The 23,517-nt window shown below is 42.6% G+C and overlaps 1 protein-coding gene across 1 annotated transcript in view; it reads right to left on the minus strand.

Annotated features, from left to right (window-relative positions):
• Positions 1-3,912: 3,912 nt before the first annotated feature.
• The window catches only part of LOC126262806 (cytochrome P450 6k1-like), a 174,176-nt gene continuing 154,571 nt past the window's right edge, over positions 3,913-23,517 (minus strand). The window contains exons 6-8 of the mRNA XM_049959646.1: positions 21,210-21,431; positions 15,035-15,286; positions 3,913-4,149 (exon numbers count right to left, since the gene is read on the minus strand). Of these exons, the coding sequence (XP_049815603.1) occupies positions 3,977-4,149; positions 15,035-15,286; positions 21,210-21,431 (647 nt within the window). The 3' untranslated portion in view covers positions 3,913-3,976. The remainder of the gene's footprint in view (positions 4,150-15,034; positions 15,287-21,209; positions 21,432-23,517) is intronic.

A 23,517-nucleotide genomic window follows, 5' to 3' on the forward strand; every position in this document is an offset into this window, starting at 1 on the left:
ATTCAATTTTGCCGTGTAGTGGATCGTAGATCTTTATCATTAATGCAAAAAAATTTCAGAATATAGTTGTTTTTACCAGTCAACTATAATAGTATAATTTCACGTTAAGTCATTGGCAGTTCCGATCCAATCATTTATCTAAATTAAAATATTCCAGAATTTTTGTCAGATCGTGGTCACGTGCTCTTTAGTAATCAGACGACCAGCTGTGCAGCTGTGTCACTAAGTAAAGTCAGTTTTTGTAGTAATTCAGATCTCAGACAAATGTTATCTAGTATTAGTAGATAGGCCAGCATTGCACTAAGCTGTGCCATGTACAAGCAGATATATAGACAGCGTTATCCAGCGACACCACCACGGGGAAAGAATTTCTCAGTTTATTTCTCACAGACAGATTCAGATTGATTTCACAGGTCCACGGCGTAGCGTTGCTTACGTCAGAATTCATCAGTTTTTCATGAGTTGGGATTTATCACTTTTCATATGTCGGAAACTAATTATCCAAATTTCATTATTTTATATTTTTTTATCTATAGAGGGGCAACCGCCTTGCCGCAGTGGATACATCGGTTCCCGTGAGATCACCAAAGTTAAGCGCTGTCGGGCGTGGTCGGCACTTGGATGGGTGACCATCCAGGCCGCCATGCGCTGTTGCCATTTTTCTGGGTGCACTCAGCCTCATGATGCCAATTGAGGAGCTACTTGGCCGAATAGTAGCGGCTTCGGTCAAGTATACCATCTTACGACCGGGAGAGCAGTGTGCTGACCCCACGCCCCTCCTATCCGCATCATCCACCGAGGATGACACGGCGGTCGGATGGTCCCGGTAGGCCACTCGTGGCCTGATGACAGAGTGCTTTTTTTTTATTTATATGAGAAGGTTACATGATGTTCATTAATAGGTTGATTAATTCTACAGGTGATGTGCTGTAATGAATTCTGTTTCTAGTTACTTAAGGCAGATGTCAGTCTGTTGTAGATACCCACTAGTTCTGGGGTTTTTCTTGCCTATTCGTGACCGTTGCTGCTCACGTCTGGAGGTCCATGCCGAGCCTGTATTGCAAACAGCTGAGTGGGCGGGCGTCCGCTTCTGGGCGCAGTTTGTTAAACCCCACGAGATTGCTTCGTCACATGAAATTTTATATTTTATATCCTGCATTGTAGGGTGCCTGCCATTTAAGTAACGTGGTCGTGTGCCATGGTATCTGATTTGTTGTTGGCTGTACTCTGAATTACTTTGGTAATACCAATCACTGCAGTTACGAAAGACTACATTTTCTCGTTAAATTTTAGTAAATTGTTCTTCAGGTTGATCATAGTTTTGAGTAAATAAATTTTAACTCATTTCACTAAATGTGTAATAGGCCATAAGTGCCGTGGTTTATGAATGTTTAAATTTTGAAGTAACTTGCTCTCATCTGAATGGTAATTTTAAAGATGCAACTGTCCATGGTGATTACATGATTTGTCACCCCACAGCCTATTGTGCTGATCTTGTGTCGTTGTGTAAAAGGTTGAATTCCATGCTGTGCTGACACGTCAACTCGATCTTTCTCTTGCGTCATCCGTTACTATGTTTTGCTATGTTAGTCAATTTCTAAAATTTTACTGAGGGTTCACATTGACCAAGGTTGTAAATAAATTATCGGGCTTATTAAATCAACTGTTGAAAGATGAGCTAATGACCATGGGACACACTGCGCCTAAATATTAAGAGTAAATCTGTCTATATGTAAAGATTCGGCGAGATATGAACAGATAAACGAAAATTAAGATACAGGGGTAACCATATACCCCAAAGCTATAAAACCGTCCACATCTCGTCGTTAAACGAGCAAGCGTTCTCGATGAGACTCCATCGATGCCGCCACACTAACATGTGAGCAGTTTTCGTCATTAGTTTACATTGTTGCACACACCATCTTCTCGACTTTGATTCGTCCCTTGATAATGAACTCCTTAGAGTGACTGACTGTAATAGAGCAATGTGGTGTTTTTAGGTTTTCCGTGAAATGTGTGTGTGTTTGTGTCTGTGTGTGTGTGTGTGTGTGTGTGTGTGTGTGTGTGTATCAGTGCGCTCTCCGATGTATCGCTTCATTTAATTTCAATGCACTCTTTGTCGACAAGTTCGCGTTATGTTCAATATAACCCAATATCAACTATGTTCCCACTGGCAAAGGCAAAAACTAAGTATATTTACTTGTACTTGTTTTTCTCTAATAAACATAAATTTTTCTTGCGTTGAATAAGTGCAGTAAGGAGGAGATATCTTAGGCATTACAAGACACAGTTAATAGGGAGTCCACTATCCGCAAGATTACATGATCCCAACCTATCCTGCAAGTGTGCAAGGTGTGAATTATATAGTCATCCTCACTGCATACGAATTATTGTCATATGCACGCCTACATATGTTTCAAAGATTATCCTCCATTCCTACACCCAGTCATCCAATAGCCTCTTCACTCCCGCCTTAACCTCGGGATTATGTGGAAAAATTACATCGATGTAATAAACCATTTTTGTTGTACAGCTATTTGTCTGTTTAATAAACCATCTCTAATCTTTCACTTATATGTTTTTTATTTACGTTAGGCATTGAAAACCCATGAAGTCAAGATCGTACATGGAATCTTCTTTATTTGGGTTGATTACTATTTTCGGCTAATGATCTCGTCGTCTTCAGATATCAAACATTCTTCATTAGTGTTGGTGTCATTACGGCTACACACAAAATCTTTCTTAAAACGACCACCTCCATGAATGACAATAATCAAAAACATCTTTTCGTCGTTCGTGGACAGTGTAATTGAAGGATGATCATAAAACAAAGGCATTATGCTATTAAACTTGGCAACTGACACACTCAGTATTACATTAATTCGTAACAGAGATCACTGTTCTATCGATGTCCAGCGCGTTTTCGACTTAAAATTGCACACTGTATTAAAAGCATTTCAGGGAATGACCTAATAACCAATTATGAAAAGTTCCTTGTGTCTCTGATTAAGTCAATCCCTAGAGGCGATAAAGTAGAGAAGGGAATTTAGAATATTCAGTGAAACCTTCCTGGATGTATAAAGCGAATAAAAGATGGAGCTATTCACCACGTAAAGAGGACATGTCAGAATCATGAAGGTGGTAATAATGCGATGAAAACAATATTTTTTTGAACGACTGAAGATTGCAGACTAATTTACGGTTTGACATCCGTTTTCATATCAACATAATGTTAAGGTCAATAACCTAACTGAAAGTTGTTGATGATACCTGTCGTATGCCAGATGTTTTGTTTCTTGTTTCTAGCTTAACTTGTATCATAGATTTATCGAGTGCAAATTTTCGTTGCCTCTGGCGACTTACTTCACGTAGTCAAAAGATTATGGCTGCACTTAAGAGACGGAGAAATAGTACGTTCAAACAAAAAGTCAGTCAGCAGCACTTAATATTTTAAACTGAACAAACGACGATGTTTATTACAATTAACTGCAGAAGTAATTGTGCACTCTGAAAGCTATTACAAACAAGTAAAGGCGCCCTCATCTGAAAATTGGTCTGAACACCCCAGTGCTTTACTAGGACTGGTTACATTGGACATAGTTGCCCTTGCCTTTGTCCGACATTTGAACTGGCTTTCCCGTCAGCTATTAGGGAAGCTACTCTTTGACACCGAAGTTGAACCAAGGAAAGCTTTCATACTCTATCAACAATACGTATTAAAACGTACATCGCAAGCGAATGTCTTACGTGATCGTTCGAACTCATACATATAAACGATGCAAATTTGAATTCTGAGATTGTTCTGATCTGAGTGTTATGAAAGGCATCACATTTCTTCTCAGAAAACAGAGAATCTTATTTATTGTAAAAGATGTTACAAGAAACACTGAATAACGTAAATATCTATATTATACTATGTTCAGTATTGAAAACAATGAGACAATTTATATAAGCCACATAATGGTGGTTATAGTCGCTACGCTTTGTTTCTCTTGCTCAGTCTCAACTGGATGCCGCCTGTTGGCGTGAGGACAAACGCCCTCGGCTCGAATGACAGATGGCGGACGGTCTTCTCGCACGGTTCGATGTTGTATTTTGAGAGTATATGTATGAGCCCAACTTTCGTCTGCAGTAGCCCAAATCTCATTCCTGAAACAAGAGAAATCTGTCATTTTCTAACAGTAGCTTCTCACATTCTGTAACAATAATGGACGAAGTTGTCAATCATGAACTGTCGACTAGCGACGTTGTATAAATTTGAACATTTGCAAATACATGTTCATAGGAGTTTTAGCTTCATACCATTTTTTGCAGCAAAGTGAACTAGGTTAATAAAGCAAGCATTTATTTCAAAATATGCTTATTCCTATGAATGTAAATTTTCTCTACATCATCGTCAAGTACGTACACTGCCTAGCAAAATAGTGAAACAACCAAGTAGATATGCTCGGTCGTCAATATAATATCAGTTTATAGTACAATTGTGGGATTGTTTAAGCACATGTCGACATCTTCGTATTCTCTATATAGTGGCCAGTATTTCGATCAGTCGGAAGGCGTGCGATTGGAAGCCCGTTAGCTCCATCCATAGCCACCTTTTTATGGGGAAATTTGAGGACATCGCTTCGGAGACGGCTCCCGCTAATCAAAGTTGCTTTCGTTGTTGTGTTGACAACATTTTTATTATTTGGCACCACGGAAGTGAAAAATTGGGAGAATTCTTAGAACAGCTGTACGGCATTCACGATCTCATTAGGTTAACAATGGAAGCAGAGATAGAGTAGTATTCGTCAAACTGCGGCCCATGGGCCGCATACAGCCCGAATGAAGTATTCATGCGAGAAGTGGTTCTGACTGAGCCAAAAGAAATGCACACTATTTTTGTAAAAATACAGTTTTCATTCTGCATGTGTGAAAGTTTTACAGTGTGTAGATACGTCCTTCCCGCTTGTTTTCAAACTGAGTTCAACCTGTTCCCGTGAGTGGCGCCGTCACAGCATTTATTCAAGATGGCTGCTACGTCAGAAGCAACGTGCTGTCATAGAATTCCTGTGCTGTGAAAACGAGACAGTGGGAAACATCCACAAGAGGATGAAAAAGGTGTATGGAGATGCTGCTGTCGATCGCAGTACAGTTAGTCGGTGGACAAGCAGGTTACGTGATGAAAGCGGACACGGCAATATTGAGGATTGTCCTCGCAGCGGCAGGCCTCGTACTGCACACACTCCAGACAATGTGCAGAGAGTTAACGAATTGGTGACTGCTGACAGACGCATCACAATGAACGAATTGTCACGCTACGGTGGGATAGGTGAAGGAAGTGTTTGCAGAATACTGAAAGTGTTGGCGTTAAAAAAGGTTTGTGCCAGGTGGGTTCCCAGGATGTTGACAGTGGCTCACAAAGAAACAAGAAAAACGGTATGCAGCGAACTTTTGGAACAGTACGAGAATGGTGGAGATGAATTTCTTGGAAGAATTGTGACAGGTGATGATACATGGCTCCATCATTTTTCACCAGAGACGAAGAGGCAATCAGTGGAGTGGCATCATGCAAATTCACTCAAGAAAAAAAAATGCAAGACCACAGCTTCTGCTGGAAAAGTTATGGCTACGGTGTTTTTCGAAGGACTCTTGCTTGTGCACATCACGCCAAGTGGAACCACCATAAATTCTGATGCATATGTGACGACACTGAAGAAACTTCAAGATCGACTGAGTCGTGTTCGACCACATCGGCAAAAGCAGGATGTTTTGCTGTTGCACGACAATGCACGGCGACATGTCAGTCAAAAAACCATGGAAGCGATCACAAAACTCGGATGGACAACACTGAAACACCCGCCTTACAGTCCTCACCTGGCTCCACGTGACTGTGATCTCTTTGGGAAACTGAAAGACACTCTTCGTGAAACAAGGTTTGATGATGATGACTCCCTTCTGCACGGTGACAAACAGTGGCTCCAACAGGTTGGTCCAGAATTTTACCGTGCAGGTACACAGGCGCTGGTTCCAAGATGGCGTAAGGCAGTTGTTCCTAAAGGATGTATCTACACACTGTAAAACTTTCAAACATGTAGAATAAAAGATGGATTTTTAAAAAAAATAGTGTGCAGTGTGTGACCCTTCTATAATAATACGCTTGTAGCAACAAACAGCAGATTACAAAAACATCGGTTAACGTTAAGAGCTTCTTAAGAGTGTATTTTTCTTGCTCACCACAAACAAAAATACTTACAGAGGCAGTACCGTTTTAAGAAATGCTTAATTTTAACTGACATTCGAGACTTCGGCCGTGATCTACGTAAAGCTGCCACTTACGTCAGGGGCAGAGTGATATGTTGCGCGGCCACTGCAGCGTTAATTGAAGTGAAAGGTGGAATATTTTATTGTTTGTCTTCCAATGGTGACAACTCACGAGCGGGTCCAAGTAGCATCTTTCAGCTGCTATCGTATAAATGTCAGACTGTAGTAACATGAATGAGTGAATGCGCGTTGTAGGAACGGTCATCATAAAATGTGACACATGTTTGTATTAAGTAATATGAAATCAAATAAAGACTCTCGTAATACAATGCAGTGAGTAAGAAAATGACATTCGAAACATTTAGTAAACATTTCTTATCGTGTCTCATAATGCAATTACTGTTATTAATTAATGTAACAGCAATATATGAAGGGCTTATTTCAACAGTGGTACAAGTCCAGTTTTGTTCAGTCTGAGATACAGAGTCCTCAAGTTAAATGAGCGCTGAAGAATCTGCAGTTGAGATACCAGAAATATTCAAGTATATATACTATCTCAACTGCATATTTTTCAAAACTTATTTAACTTCAGGACCCTGTATCTCAGAATGAACAAAGATTGACTTGTACCACTATTGAAATAAGCCCTTCATATGTACGTTACCAATTAATTATAAGGTCGGCGCAACAGTCTGGAACCGAGCGACCGCCACGGTCGCAGGTTCGAATCCTGCCTCGGGCATGGATGTGTGTGATGTCCTTAGGTTAGTTAGGTTTAATTAGTTCTAAGTTCTAGGCGACTGATGACCTCGGAAGTTAAGTCGCATAGTGCTCAGAGCCATTTGTAAGGTCGTTTGTGGAAGACGTTTTAAAGCGGCAAGGACGGGAAAAGTGGCCATTGCATATCTTTTGTCCTGTACTGTGATGTTGCTTGCCGGGAAGTGGTGAGACTAGTGCTAATTTACAGTTATAAGCAAAAACATCATGACCTCTGCCTACGGCGACGTTGGAGGCCGTCTGGTGGCGTTCCGGGCAAGTGACGAGGTAACTAAACTATGTAAACGGAGCAGACACGGGGGATCACGCTAGCTAAGATATGGGCTGAAAATCCTGAAATCTATTGAGATAAGCGACTTTATCAACGGCAGATTATTATTATGCAGAGGCTGTGAAAGAGTACCTCAACAACTCAGAAGCTGGTCGAATGTTCACGTGCAACTGTTGAAAGGTGGCTACACTGAGCCACAGCGCCAGAGATTGCGCCAAAGAGTTTTATTCCGCCGCCTCCACTGGCAGTGCTTAGTGAGAAGTAGCAGTAGGCAGTGCTTGTTGAGATGTAGCAGTGGTAAGTTGTTGTTGAGAAGTCCCAATGGAGAGTGCTTGTTCAGAACTTGTAGTATTGTTTTGATGGGCTAGACACCAGATGTTGTTGGATTGGGAATGCTGTAATGATCAGAGTGTGCTTTTCGTCAATATATATGAAGGTAAAAAAATTCCGCTTTTTTCATTTTTTCAATGTCTTAAACAATAATGCCTCTTGGTCACAGGTTCAGCCAACAAAGCATCTGGCTCGTGTTATTGTATTAGACTGTATTTCTGGTTTCTATGTGCAATTATAGTATTTCTGTTTATTTTTTTAATTACTTCAGTATAAATGGTATTTAAAATATCTTGTGGTATTGAGGAAGAACCGTGCCAGATGTGTACGTTGAATCACACATCGACACACAGAACAGCGACACTTGTGCCTTGTTGTTTCGTAGCTTTCACAGTTGCTGGGGACTTAATTAATTAATTGTGTTAACGGAAATTTCGTTTCATTCTTTGTTGTTGTTCTATGCAGTCAGATTGCGTACAAATACTAGTCAGGGCCAACCGGTTACGAGACTGCGTAACAGGACAGACAGCTACTAAAATTAAAATTATTTGCAGTATAAATAATTAAGCCCCCATGCACTGTCGTGAGCATCTACGGGAAGAGATAGAACAGTGAACCTACCACTAGGCGCTAAATGGTTGGACGCCCACGACTCATCACAGAATGTGTCCGGAGGCTTGTCTGTTCTGTAAAACAGAATAGATGGCGATCTGTGGCACCTCCGTCGAAAGAGTACAATGCTGGTGCACGCGCAAGTGTTTCGGAGAACACTTTCATCGTACACTGTTGAACATGGAGCTCAGCAGCAGACCAAGCCTACGTGTTGACATGTTGACCCAACGACATCTAATGCCACATACCTCCACAAAAGCAACCAATACACTGTCGGATCCCTGATACGCACAATCAGTGATGTACACTACTGGCCATTCAAATTACTACACCACGAAGGTGACGTGCTACAGACGCGAAATTTAACCGACAGGAAGAAGATGCTGTGATATGCAAATGATTAGCTTTTCAGAGCATTCATACAAGGTTGGCGCCGGTGGCGACACCTACGACGTGCTGACATGACGAAAGTTTCCAACCGATTTCTCATGCACAAACAGCAGTTGACCGGCGTTGCCTGGTTCAAATGGCTCTGAGCACTATGGGACTTAACTTCTGTGGTCATCAGTCCCCTAGAACTTAGAACTAGTTAAACCTAACTAACCTAAGGACATCACACACATCTATGCCCGAAGCAGGATTCGAACCTGCGACCGTAGCGGTCACGCAGTTCCAGACTGAAGCGCCTTTGACCGCACGGCCACACCGGCCGGCCGTTGCCTGGTGGAACGTTGTTGTGATGCCTCGTGTAAGGAGGAGAAATGCGTACCATCACGTTTCCGACTTTGATAAAGGTCGGACTGTAGCCTATCGCGATTGCGGCGTATCGTATCGCGACACTGCTGCTCTCGTTGGTCGAGATCCAATGACTGTTAGCAGAATATGGAATCGGTGGGTTCAGGAGGGTAATACGGAACGCCGTGCTTGATCCCAACGGCCTCGTATCACTAGCACTGGAGATGACAGGCATCTAAGCCGCTTGGCTGTAACGGATCGTGCAGCCACGTCTCGATCCCTGAGTCACAGAGGGGGACGTTTGCAAGACATCAACCATCTACACGAACAGTTCGACGACGTTTGCAGCAGCATGGACTATCAGCTCGGAGACTATGGCTGTGGTTACCCTTGACGCTGCATCACAGACAGGAGCGCTTTCGATGGTGTACTCAACGATGAACCTGGGTGTACGAATGGCAAAACGTCATTTTTTCGGATGACTCCAGGTTCTGTTTACAGCATCAAGATGCTCGCATCCGTATTTGGCGACATCGCGGTGAACGCACATTGGAAGCGTGTATTCGTCATCGCCATACTGGCGTATCACCCGTCGTGATGGTATGGGGTGCCATTGGTTACACGTCTCGGTCACCTCGTGTTCGAATTGACGGCACTTTGAGCTGTGGACGTTGCATTTCAGATGTGTTACGACCTGTGGTTCTACCCTTCATTCGATACCTGCGAAACCGCATGTTGCAGGCACTGTACGGGCCTATCTGGATACAGAAAATGTTCGACTGCTGCCGTGGCCAGTACATTCTCCAGATCTCTCACTAATTGGAAACGTCTGGTCAATGGTGGCCGAGCAACTGGCTCGTCACAATACGCCAGTCTCTACTCTTGATGAACTGTGGTATCGTGTTGAAGGTGCATGGGCAGGTGTACCTCCACACGCCATCCAAGCTCTGTTTGACTCAATTCCCAGGAGTATCAAGGCCGTCATTTCGGACAGAGGTGGTTGTTCTGGGTACTGAGTTCTCAGGATCTATGCACCTAAATTGCGTGAAAATGTAATCACATGTCAGTTCTAGTATAATATATTTGTCCAATGAATACCCGTTTATCACCTACATTTCTTCTTTGTGTAGCAATTTTAATGGCCAGTAGTGTATTTCTTTCCAAAGGCGAACAAACAAGCTATTAAGCAGATGGCCACAATGTTTTGTCTCCTCAGTGTTCATCACAATTGTTGTCAGTGAGACGGACAGAGGAGGCTTGTTCTGTTACTTTTTACTAAAAACTTCTTTTTATTTTTGAGTCGTTTCGTGTAGTGTAAGTCATTTATATTATTCTACTTACCTCACTTGTATGGAGAGATATAATTTTTGACAGGATAAATAATTAAACAACGTCTTTTCTGAAACTTCCTGGCAGATTAAAACTGTGTGCCCGACCGAGACTCGAACTCGGGACCTTAGCCTTTCGCGGACAAGTGCTCTACCATCTGAGCTACCGTGGTATCGTGTTGAAGCTGCATGGGCAGCTGTACCTGTACACGCCATCCAATCTCTGTTTGACTTAATGCCCAGGCGTATCAAGGCCGTCATTTCGGACAGAGGTGGTTGTTCTGGGTACTGAGTTCTCAGGATCTATGCACCTAAATTGCGTGAAAATGTAATCACATGTCAGTTCTAGTATAATATATTTGTCCAATGAATACCCGTTTATCACCTACATTTCTTCTTTGTGTAGCAATTTTAATGGCCAGTAGTGTATTTCTTTCCAAAGGCGAACAAACAAGCTATTAAGCAGATGGCCACAATGTTTTGTCTCCTCAGTGTTCATCACAATTGTTGTCAGTGAGACGGACAGAGGAGGCTTGTTCTGTTACTTTTTACTAAAAACTTCTTTTTATTTTTGAGTCGTTTCGTGTAGTGTAAGTCATTTATATTATTCTACTTACCTCACTTGTATGGAGAGATATAATTTTTGACAGGATAAATAATTAAACAACGTCTTTTCTGAAACTTCCTGGCAGATTAAAACTGTGTGCCCGACCGAGACTCGAACTCGGGACCTTAGCCTTTCGCGGGCAAGTGCTCTACCATCTGAGCTACCGAAGCACGACTGACGCCCGCTACTCACAGCTTTACTTCTGCCAGTATCTCGTCTCCTACCTTCCAAACTTTACAGAAGCTCTCCTGCGAACCTTGCAGAACTAGCACTCCTGAAAGAAAGGATACTGCGGAGACATGGCTTAGCCACAGCGTGGGGGATGTTTCCAGAGAGATTTTCATCTCATTCGACGAGATGAGGTACTGACAGAAGTAAAGCTGTGAGTACCGGGCGTGAGTCGTGCTTCGGTAGCTCAGATGGTAGAGCACTTGCCCGCGGAAGGCAAAGGTCCCGAGTTCGAGTCTCGGTCAGGCACACAGTTTTAATCTGCCAGGAAGTTTCATATCAGCGCACACTCCGCTGCAGAGTGAAAATCTCATTCTGGAAACGTATTTTCTGCTACAAATGTAGTACCTTGCTATTTACTTCAATTTGATAGTTTCTTCCGTGGATCACAAATGCCGACATGGCGTCCGATCGGGAAAAGTGGCTACACTACTTGTTGGGAAAACTGGCCAAGGTGTTCATCACAATAAGTTTTAGTTACTCTCAAGAATAATACAACAGATAAAACTGACTCCTAAACGGTTTTGTCTACGAAGCCGTCATCCGCATTTCTATCCTTTTGTGACAATTTTGAATTAATCAAGTTATATTATCTAACATCGTCACTGTTCTGTTGTAATTTGTCTAATATAAAAGCCCTTTCCAAAACGGTCCGCTGCAGCCCTTGGTACTGTTTCAGATACTAGGAGGTGAAGATGCCTGGAAAATGTGCCCGGAAATCAGATAAACAAGCATGGTATTGTAATAACATTGACCACGGCACCCGCTCAGGTATGGAAAATTGGTCAGCATTCAAGCTTTCATAAAAATGCGTGTAGCTCCAATACATATTTTCTTTCTCATTGAAAAACATTTGAAGTGATACATTATTATTTGTAGATTCAAAATGTGTAAGTGGTAAGTTTCTATCAGTATCCATGGTTTGATGCAAATTTAATTTCTTTTCTAGTGTCCACTTCAATACCTGCCCCCCCCCCCCCCCTCCCGTCCTCATCCTCTTCCTATGCGGTCTAGGTGTCCCGTCGCTACAATGTCAATTTTGGCTCTCAAGCGAAAAAGTTTGAAGACCACTGAGACAGATGGTGTGTTGCCCTTGCTTGACCTCCTCGCTCGCTGGAAAAACAATCAGCGCCTCATTCACAATGTCTATGGAAACCAACATACACGGATCGATATCTGTGCGCTCTGAGCCACCACCAGCACATAAAGGTGGCGTTCTGAACACCCTCATTCATTGTGATAATAAATTAGGAAGCAAAATTTTATAATTTTACTGTCTACAATAACGGAACGATCTTGAGGAACAAACCAGAGAGCATATTTCCACTTTTTCCATACTCTTTATTTGGCCGGCCGCGGTGGTCTAGCGGTTCAGGCGCTCAGTCCGGAACCGCGGGACTGCTACGGTCGCAGGTTCGAATCCTGCCTCGGGCATGGATGTGTGTGCTGTCCTTAGGTTAGCTAGGTTTAAGTAGTTCTAAGTTCTAGGGGACTGATGACCACAGATGTTAAGTCCCATAGTGCTCAGAGCCATTTGAACCATACTCTTTATTTATTTATCGTCAGAATGGAGCTGAGCGCTTTCAGTTTTAGCCCAGGCCTTTACTTGGGAAATGTGGATAGCGAGAAGCGCTGAGCGCTGGAGATTAAATTATTCTCATTATCACCAAGAGTGTTTTTCTGCCTTTTTCTTACCTGATAAGTTCTGGAAAAAGGAAAAACTCGTTCTTATTTAATAGTTTTCCGAAATTATCTCTTAAAATGGAAAAGAAATATTTAGACGCAGATACTGGAGACTGAACACCTGAACTAATGGAACAGTTTCGGTCTGCTGATCTACGCAGTTCGCACATTTTTTCGAGTTCAGAACTAAGGACACTTAGGGCCTGGGAGTGGAGTGTATTCAGTATCAAGGGACGAGAAATTCGTTTGTGCGCATTCCATCTTCTAATACACACGGGAAACGTGGAGTAAAAAAACTATGGAAATATGGAAATGAAGTCCCGTGCTTCTTGACAGAGCGTATGGGAACGATGCGGGAGACCTTCACCGAAGTATTAGGCAATCCCTTATGGAGGTGGTTTGCCGTTGCCTTCCTCCGACCGTAATGGGGATGAATGATGATGATGAACCTTGTCAACACGAGGAAGGTGAAAATCGAATCCGGGACCCCGTGCTAGGGAAGCGAGAACGCTACCGCGAGACTACGAGCGGAGGGCAAAAGAACTACAGTTCACTAAAAGTTCATTACCTGAAATAGTTCAGCTGAACTAGTTCGTTCATGAACTACACATCCCTAATTTTCAGCCTTCATAAAAAGAGTATCATCAGCTGACATCCGCTGGTCTATCTGAAGATAGATATGCAAAGAACAGACGAACATCAGAACAAATCCTAATTAAATTATCTACGGCAGTATGGGAATTTTTGATACGTTGTCAAGATAAGAGTCTACGGAAGAGGCCTTCACAGAAAACAAGCCCGCCTGAAAACTTCCAGTTGGCTGCCGCAGCTTGGGGATTGTAGCGCACCTTTTCAGAACTAGCTCTTTCTTACGCTTTTTCCGCACTTTTTCCACACTTTAAAAAAATCGCGCTTTCCCAAAATTCGCAATTTTACCAGTTTTTCAGGCTTTTTTGCACCATTTTGGCAAATCACAGTTTTTCCAAATGCCGTAATAAACTAAGTGACACGATCAAAAACCGACTGTTTCTATCAAACCTATTCTAGCACACTTATAGCGCAGTTTCTCAGATTTGTAAATGTTAGATAAAATATCCATGAAAATCCAGTGGTCGTTAAGCTGACCCCTAAAATACAACAAATTAGAACAATGTTCAACAGTGCAAACTCATTCTCACAATCTCTGAACTGATTACTGAGTTTGCAGACTCCTCTAAGGCCTCACAGCACGGAAACCTGCCCTCTCAATTAACAGAAGTGTTCCATTATTTCGTAGTGTTCCTCTACCACTTTATACACACCACAGCATAGAAACGTGACATTATTTCGTGGTGCAAAACGATTTCCCTCGTTGTCTGAACTCATCACCGACTTTTCAGACTCCTCTAAGCCTCTATACACACCACAGCACGAAAATCTGCCCTCTGAATTCATAGAGGTGTTCCATTGTCTCGTGGTGTTATTAAGTATAGAGGTGAGGGTGAGAATGAGTTTACCAAATAGGCATGCCATCACCTGTTTACTTAAATAACACCAAAATTGTGAAATAACAAAGTAATTCTTGCACTCCTTCATCACTCAAAATCATATTATAAATTAAAAGACACGGAAACCTGTCAGGGCCTAGAAAATGATTAATTGAAGAAATAATGTAAAATAAGTGGTTAAAAACTTAAAAAATAGCGAAGTATTGGAAAATATTCTGTACAGACAAAGTTTGGAAATGTTCGCAGACACAATTAATGAAATATTTACAATTAGTTCTCAAGAACGACGGAAATTTGAAAAGATTTCAAAGGGACGTACAGTAACTCTGTTACATCCATTGCACAAGAAAATTAACAAACAAGACGTTAATATCAAGAGATGAATATTTTCTTGTGCCTATAAAACATATTTTAAATTCTAATAACATTCAATCGTTGATGGACAATTTGTTGTGTATTGAGACGGATTCCTGAGCAATAGATCCTGCTCGAGATTGATTCTGAATTTGAAAGAAGAAGAGAAAAGGAGAAAGTGTACTCCTATAATTTACTGTGAACTATAGACACAAATAATGAATAGAGTGAGATAGACGGAAATATCACAGACTGTTGTATGGATAGGGTACATTTTACACTTTTTCTGTTGGTGTAGAACATCGAAGTAGATTTGTTGTAGATTTAGAGTAAGGATACAAATTCTAACAGCGACGGTGCTGCCAGTTCCTTGACTCACCTATGCAGATCCGAGGCCCCTCTCCGAACGGCAGGTAGACGTAGGGGTGCCTCTGCGCCTTTTGCTCCTCAGAGAACCTCTCGGGGTCGAAACGTTCCGGGTCCGGGAAGTACTCTGGGTCATGTTGCAGGCCGTACACGGGGATCAGTATTGGAGTCAATTTGTCCAGGACGACATCACTGTCGGGAATCTTGTACTCAACATTACTCTCCCTGTTAAGTGCCGCAACTGGTGGATATTTCCTCAGCGTCTCTGTAACACAAAATAATGGAACAAATTTTGCCCTCTTATTGACAAGTTAGAGTTATAATTTTATTTCGTACTATCTTTATTAGCTGCAATCCTGTGAACTGTCTCTGGTTTGACGTTCATACTATCTTTATTAGCTGCACTCCTGTGAACTGTCTCTGGTCTGACGGGTTGCTTTGAAGGATAGTGTTAACGAGGCCATCGGCTTCATGCTATTACCCTCTTAACTGTCTGTCCCAAGATGGGATAGACTGTTTTGCCGAGAAACTGGCTATACCCTTGTGTCCCCATCATGTGAAGTACCTACATATTATCTCGAGATAACTCGGGCTCCCGATTTCGTCGCGTTCATGCGCCAGCATCCCGATTATACTCTTTGTAGTTCCTTCCGCTGCCGCTAGGTAGCACCAGCGACCAGTTGTAGTCGTTGTTGCTCCTTCTGCTTCCGCTAGTTGGCGTTTTTCGCGTATTGCTTCGGTGTATATCTGCTGGGTGTTGCATTTGAAGCCTTTTAGGAGAATGAAACTCAAGAGAACATACCTGGCTATCCTCGGATTTTGTCACATGCATGGGACGGACGGCCCTGTATCGCGTGCATATTGCCGATGAGTGTGGAACACAACAATGTTTTTAAATGTCATTGGCTATACTACTGGACCCACTGTGACGATCCATTGCCTATTAAAAGTTTGTGGTAGATTCTGTTGTGTGACACATAGTTAACCCTTAACTACTATCGACCGTCTCTAAGACCGCTACTAATTCTTATGTCGAGATATTTCTCACACCCCTGCAAAGCCAAATGGACTCTTCCATGTACCTTCCTATTGGCTGTCAAGCTACACGTGCCAGCATTCTTGCATTGTTGCTGCTCTTTGTTTCGTAATTATTAGCCTTGAGAGGTCTCACAGACGTACCATAGTGTTTGCGCGCCGCGTTTTTATTGCATGCTACTGTTTCTCCATGGCGGGGAAAGCTGGGCCTTCTGTGCAACGTGTGTTATGTGAGACAGATGTCTTCACTTGAAAGATGAGCCTCAGACACTGAAAGAAGAATTCGAAAATCGAAAAACGTGCACCTTTTGCCCTCCTCATCTGAAGAGGAAAACAAGGTATCCATGTCAACAGCGTGGTGCTCCGATTTGTTTGGAGTGTTCCAGGAAGGTCTGCGTGAAGTGTTTGCAGGTGGAAATTGACTAAAGTATGATTCAGTGGCACATGAGACCAAGTATTTAGTTTTTACTTGTAATTTTAGAAGTAGAATGGTGTCAAAGTTTCTCCATTCATAGACTTATGGACTGAAATATTCGCTCTACATTGCAAAGTGAGTCGTAAACTGAAAGCTGACTTCGCACACAATTTATCGTAAGTCATGTGGGATTTTTCTACTTACTTATATTGCCAATTTGTAATATAATGCCTCTGATGAAAATCTATGTGTGAGTAGAGAGCTAACTATTTGCTGTTGTTTTCGTAAGTCATAAAATAAAAATATTCTCCAGATTTCGCTTTATTTTAATTGTCGAAGTGTTTAAAATACCGTAGTGTTTAAGAAAAATCAAATTTCTACAAAAGCCACCTCTAAGAAGTGTAATGAATGACTGGAAGTCAAGAAACTATATATATTCAGCAAAATTCTGGTTTGATATATAAAATAGAAAAATGCGGTCTGTGAGACCCCTCCATAGTAATTGTGTTCCTGCGAATGACCATAGTATTTAAGGGTTAACGTGATGGTAACCAACCGTGCATGAATAAATCCTTTGTCTTTCTGGAAGGGTAACGTTCTCCAATAGCGCGAGTAGTTCTCTGCCCAGAATTTGGTGATAACCCGCAACTGTTGCCCATACATTGATACTAAAGCGAACTTGGTGATGAGCGTTCATGATAGCTTTAAGATGTGCTTCTGTCCACGAATGGTAATTTTCATCCCATTCTTTGTGGCTCACGTCACAAAGTAACAAGCAAACCACGAACTCGTGATTCTTCAGCGCTGTGTCTTGGAATCCGTTGGCATAGCTGTAATTAGGCATGGTGGAATTGTGGGATGAGACCTTTCTCACGCTGTATGTCAAGATGCCTTCTGGCCGGATCACCTACGATTTTCCAGATGTTCTGCGGTTCTTTTTCTTTGCTGAGATTCATCACGTCTATTGGAAATCGCTGGAACAACTTGTTGAGTTTTTTTTTTATAAAAAAAAGGTGGTGCGCGATATTGAGAATTTCGCCCGTCATATATGAGATGTGCTTGTCGTTAAATGGCATTGCCAAGCTGTTCAGAATACCATATGTCTAGCATTTCCCACGTGCAGTGATTGGACTCCATTTCGCTATTTGTATCGTTCACAAACCATGGAATGGCTAACTCGTTTAGATGCCAGCACCACCTCCAAGCAATACGTGTGGATCCTGTGATGTCAGAGACTACTGTCATTGCTACGTCTCACAACAGCGCCACAATCAGAGGACTAAGTACAAAGACAAACACAGCCAATACAGAAAGCCAAGAGGAAGACGACATACGCTGCTGAGTACTGACAGTCTTTTATAGAAGTAGAATGGCCGATAGCTCAACAAGAATTTGTTGCTGGATATAAGTTTTTTCTTTTCAATTTTTGACCAATATCGTCTCCTGTACAAATACGGGAAAATTTTCATTTGACACGCTATATACTGAGGTCACAAAAGTCATGGGATACCGACACGCACATGTGCAGATGGTGGTAGTATCACGTACAGAGATACAAAAGGCCGGTGCATTGGCGTTGCTGTCACTTGTACTCTAGTGATTCATATGAAAAGGTTTGCGGTGTGATTATGGCCTCGCGACGGCATTAAGAGACTTTGAACGAGGAATGGCAGTTGGAGCTAGACACATGAGACATTCAGTTTCGGAAACAGTTAGGGAATTCAATATTCCACAATCCACAACGTCAAGAATGTGCTGAGAATACCTTTTTCAGGCGTTACCTCTCACCACGGACAACGCAGTGGCCGACGGCATTCACTTAACGACCGGGAGAAGCGGCGTTTCCGTAGACTTATCAGTGCTAACAGACAAGCAACACTGCCGGCAATAATCGCAGAAGTCAATGTGGGACGTACGAGTAGCGTATCTGTTGAGACATGACAACGAAACTTGGTGTTAATGGGCTATGGCAGAAGACGACCGCCACCCAGTGCCTTTACTAAAAGCACGACATCGACCTGCAGCGCTTCTGCTGGGTTTGTGACCATATCGGTTGGACCGTAGACCGGAAAAAAGTGGGCACAGTCAGATGAGTCCCGACTACAGCTGGCAAGAGCCGATGGTTGCGTTCGTGTGTGGCGCAGATCCCATGCAACCATGGATCCAAGTTGGCAAAAAGGCATGTGCAGACTGGTGGTGGTTCAATAATGGCGTGGGCTGAGTTTAGATGGAATGGACTATGTCCTTTGGAGCAACTAAACCGGTCACTGGCTGGAAATGGTTATTTTAGGTACTTGCAGACCATTTGGAGCCATTCATGGACTTCGGTTTTATTAAACAGCGATGGAATTTTTATGGATGACAATGGGCCAGGTCAACGGCCCCCAATTGGTGCCGGCCGCTGTGATCGAGCGGTTCTATGCGCTTCAGTCCGGAACCGCGCTGTTGCTACGGCCGCAGGTTCGAATCCTGCCTCGGACAAGGATAGGTGTGATGTCCTTAGGTTAGTTAGGTTTTGGATTGTTTGGGGGAAGACACCAAACGGCGAGGTCATCGGTCTCATCGGATTAGGGAAGGATGGGGAAGGATGTCGGCCGTGCTCTTTCAAAGGAACCATCCCGGCATTTGCCTGGAGCGATTTAGGGAAATCACGGGAAACCTAAATCAGGATGGCCGGACGCGGGATTGAATCGTCGTCCTCCCGAATGCGAGTCCAGTGTGCTAACCACTGCGCCACCTCGCTCGGTTTAGTTAGGTTTAAGTAGTTCTAAGTGTAGGGGACTGATGACCTCAGATGTTAAGTCCCATAGTGCTTAGAGCCATTTGAACCATTCTGAACCCAATTGGTCGCGATTGGTTTGAAGAACATTCTGGACATTTCGGGCGAATGATTTGGCCACACAGATCGCCCATGAACCCCATAGAAAATTTCTGAGATATGACCAAGAGCTCATTTCATGCGCAATATCCTGCGCCGCCAACACTTCCGCAGCTGCGGATGCCTGTAGAGGCAACATGACTCAGTATTTCTACAGGGAACTTCCAGCGACTTGTTTAGCCCATGCCATGTCGAGGCGGGCAGAAAAAGGTCCGACACAATATTAACAGGTATCCTATGACTTTTGGCACCTCAGTATATATGGACGAAACAGAACTCAGAGGCTGTAAGACGAAAATTGTGTAACAAATAATGAGTCGCTATGTTCTTAGTTTCTACAGTAAACTGACATGATTAGTTTCAGGTAGAAATGGAAAGGAATGTTCGGACACTGAGAATAGCTGGACATAAAGACAGCAGGTAACACTAAATACGTAATCGCTGCGTTCAATCGCGTGTTCACCTTTTCCTTTCTCTTCCTTCTCGAAACCAAATGAATAACACCCATCACTGAAGTAGCAAACAGGAATAATATCCTTTCTAAATTACCAATTGCAACTGAGCACAGCACTACTCTTACAGCCGGCCGGTGTGGCCGAGCGGTTCTAGGCGCTTCAGTCTGGGCTCGCGCGACCGCTATGATCGCAGGTTCGAATCCTGCCTCGGGCATGGATGTGTGTGATGTCCTTAGGTTAGTTAGGTTTAAGTAGTTCTAAGTTCTGGGGGACTGCTGACCTCAGATGTTAAGTCCCATAGTGCTCAGAGCCATTTTTGAACCACTCTTAAACTTCCCACAATACAGTAAACCTGCTACTAACCACAAAGTGTCCCAATAGTAAAAAAATTCACACCCCAATATAATGTAAATATCCCTTACGTGTTTACATTCCTAACTGTAACTCAACTGTAACAATGTAATATTTGGTATTTATTAATGCACAATTTTTCTAATAACAAAATGTAACCCCCAAAGAAAACATCGTTGTTGAACAACCAACAATTAGTGTCCAATGCAAATGTTCACAAAAAATACAAAAAAAATTGTAATTTGGTAATAATGTGTATTCTAAACAGTTCTAACTGTTGTCATACATGGTACTGACAAACCATAAAATGTGACTTATTATGTCAAGGAACAGTTTTACAGAACAAAAAGTCAAAGGACCCGTTTGGCAATTCCAAAGACAATACCACAACTAGATCGTATGTAAGTGCGTTATCTTAGTTCAGAATGGTTCGTTCGTAAGAGCACAAGCTCCTTGTAAACAACAGCCACTAGTTATCTCAAGATGGCCTAATAAGCCGAAAAGTAGTTCATACAAATAAAAATCAATAGAACAAAAAACCGCCTAACTGTTATTCAGCCCTCAGTATGGAATTGTTTTATCAAGAAGCGACGGAAGAATCCATAAATAATATCCTTTTCGCAAGAAAGTAACCTGTAAGATCTCTCTCTTTCTTAGTTTTTATTCCGTCATCTGGATTCGTTGACATTTATGATTTGACAAATTTACGTTACTGTGAGCCCTCCCTATCGCAAAGTCGTGAGCTAACCTAAAGGAGGAGACCTGCGAATCGTAAAGCTGCGTTCTTCACATTTTTTTTTTTTTTCAAATTGTTTGACGTAGGGGATCAGTACAGTATCTGCAGAACGAGCGTGGAAAACAGCCTAGAAACCGCAGTCAGGCTGTCCGGTGTAGCAAACCAACGGTTGTTATACCGTCGTGCGGATTGAATCCGGGTGTGAATCAGCGCCCTGTTAAGTTGTACGAACAAATCAGGAAAGGAATCTGTGAGATGGTTTGCTTTAAAAGTGTTGGTATCAGAGTATTAATTTACTGCTTACAAACTCGTACATACCTGCAACTACTTTGTCAAGGTACTGCATACTGTTGACCGCATCATAGGTTATTTGTCCATTGTTTTGTTTGAGAACCGTATCGATTTCCTCCTGAAGACGCGTCTGGATGTCCGGGTTGTGGGCCAGTTCGTGCAGGGCGTAGCTCATAGTGGTTGATGACGTCTCGAATCCTGCAGCGAAGAACACAAACGCCTGGGCAGCGACGTCGTCGATCGATAACTCTGAAAAGAGTTGTCAAGTTTTACATTTTCATCATCACTGATACAATTAATCTGTACCAAAATTCGAAACGAGTTCAGAAAGTAGTGAATAACTTTTTGATCGGCCAATTTTGATTGAAAAATATGCAATGCCGGAAAAAAGTAGTACACACTTTTAGAGGTTTCCAGTTCGCTCAAGATTTATTGTTGTGACAGTTGATTACCTTTACTGGTGCACAGGGCAAGAGGTTCTGCAGTAGCAGTTATCGAGCTATGCTGAAATACCCGTATTAGTGTAAAGGTACCAGGAAAGTTTTGCAATATAACGTAACAAGTCGCAGGAGGCTGTTTGTTGCTGTGTTCTGAGGATACAGGGTGTCCCAAAAAGAATGACCCAATTTCTAATAGAATTATTTATTAGGAAGAAGGGCTTAACACCAACAAATTACGTACTAAATTACTCAGGAAAGACAGGAGTTTATAAAAATCCATCATAAAAGTTCAATATGTCCTCCACTGGCTGCACGGACGACACCTAGCCGATAGCCGATTTCATCCCAAACCGAGCGTAAGGTGTCTTCTGTCACTGAAGCTACAGCAGCTGATATTCTGGTTTTTAGTTCATCAATGTCACGAGGTAAGGGAGTAGCGTAAACACATCGTTTAACATATCCCCACAGAAAGAAATCACATGGTGTTAAGTCAGGGGACCTAGGAAGCCAAGAGTGAAAAGCCTGGTCTCGCGGTCCTATACACCCCATCCAACGTTGAGGTCGGTTGGCATTGAGGAAAATGCACATGTTGTTGTGCCAGTGCAGTGGTGCTCCATCTTTCCAATAGATGAAATTACCAGAGTCAAGTTGTAGGAATAACCAGTTCCGTAGCACTGCAAGATATGATTGTCCTGTTACGGTTTCTTCCTCAATAAAGTATGGTCCATAAACCTTGCTTTTCAAAGCAGCACAAAACACATTCACTTTCGGTGAATCACGTTCGTGTTCAATTGTTTCATGAGGACTTTCGAGCCCCCATACATGCACATTATGATGGTGAACCTTACTGCTAATATGGAAAGTTATATCATCGCTGAATATCAAGAGTGACATAAAAGTGTCATCTTCCTTGTCCTCTAGAACAGCATTGCTAAAGTCCACTCGCTTCACTTTGTTAGTATCTCGAAGAGATTTTACCAGTTGTAATCAGTATGATCTGAGGGCAAAACGACGCCGTAACACACGCCACACTGACATGCATGGTAACACAAGTTTTAAGCTAGCATGACGCGTAGACTTGCGGGGGCTCCGCTCAAATTCTCATCAGATTTGTTCCGCTGTTTGTTCAAGAACGCGTGGCTGGCCAGGATTTTTGCCTTTACAGAAGCACCCTGTTTCTTCAAACTGTTTATACCACTGTCGAATGTTCTTTGGTGATGGTTGTTTAGCACGAAATCGAATATGAAACGCCAGCTGAACAGCGATCACTGACTGAGTACGACTAAATTCAATAACACAATACGCCTTCTGTTGCGCGGACGCCATATTGCGTGAGACTGGCTGCACGCTCCAGGACAACGCTCGTAGCGACATCTAGCGGATTTTTTCTGAAACCGTAGACCATTCCGATTACATCTACCACTGTTTCGGTCACCTAGTGACATTTGTCTCAATATTGTTGTTGTTATGGTCTTCAGTGCAGAGACTGGTTTGATGCAGCTCTCCATGCTACTCTGTCCTGTGCAAGCTTCATCATCTCCCAGTACCACTGCAACCTACATCCTTCTGAATCTGTTTAGTGTACTCATCTCTTGGTCCCCCTCTACGATTTTTACCCTCCACACTGCCCTCCAATACCAAATTGGTGATCCCTTGATGCCTCAGAATATGCCCTAGCAAACGATCCCTTCTTCTAGTCAAGTTGTGCCACAAATTTCTCTTCTCTGCAATTCTATTCAATACCTCCTCATTAGTTATGTGATCTACCCATCTAATCTTCAGCATTCTTCTGTAGCACCACATTTTGAAAGCTTCTACTCTCTTCATGTCTAAACTACTTATCGTCCACGTTTCACTTCCATACATGGCTACACTCCATACAAATACTTTCAGAA

The sequence above is a fragment of the Schistocerca nitens genome, chromosome 6, assembly GCF_023898315.1.
Source record: "Schistocerca nitens isolate TAMUIC-IGC-003100 chromosome 6, iqSchNite1.1, whole genome shotgun sequence".
In the NCBI taxonomy this organism is placed as follows: Eukaryota; Metazoa; Arthropoda; class Insecta; order Orthoptera; family Acrididae; genus Schistocerca; species Schistocerca nitens.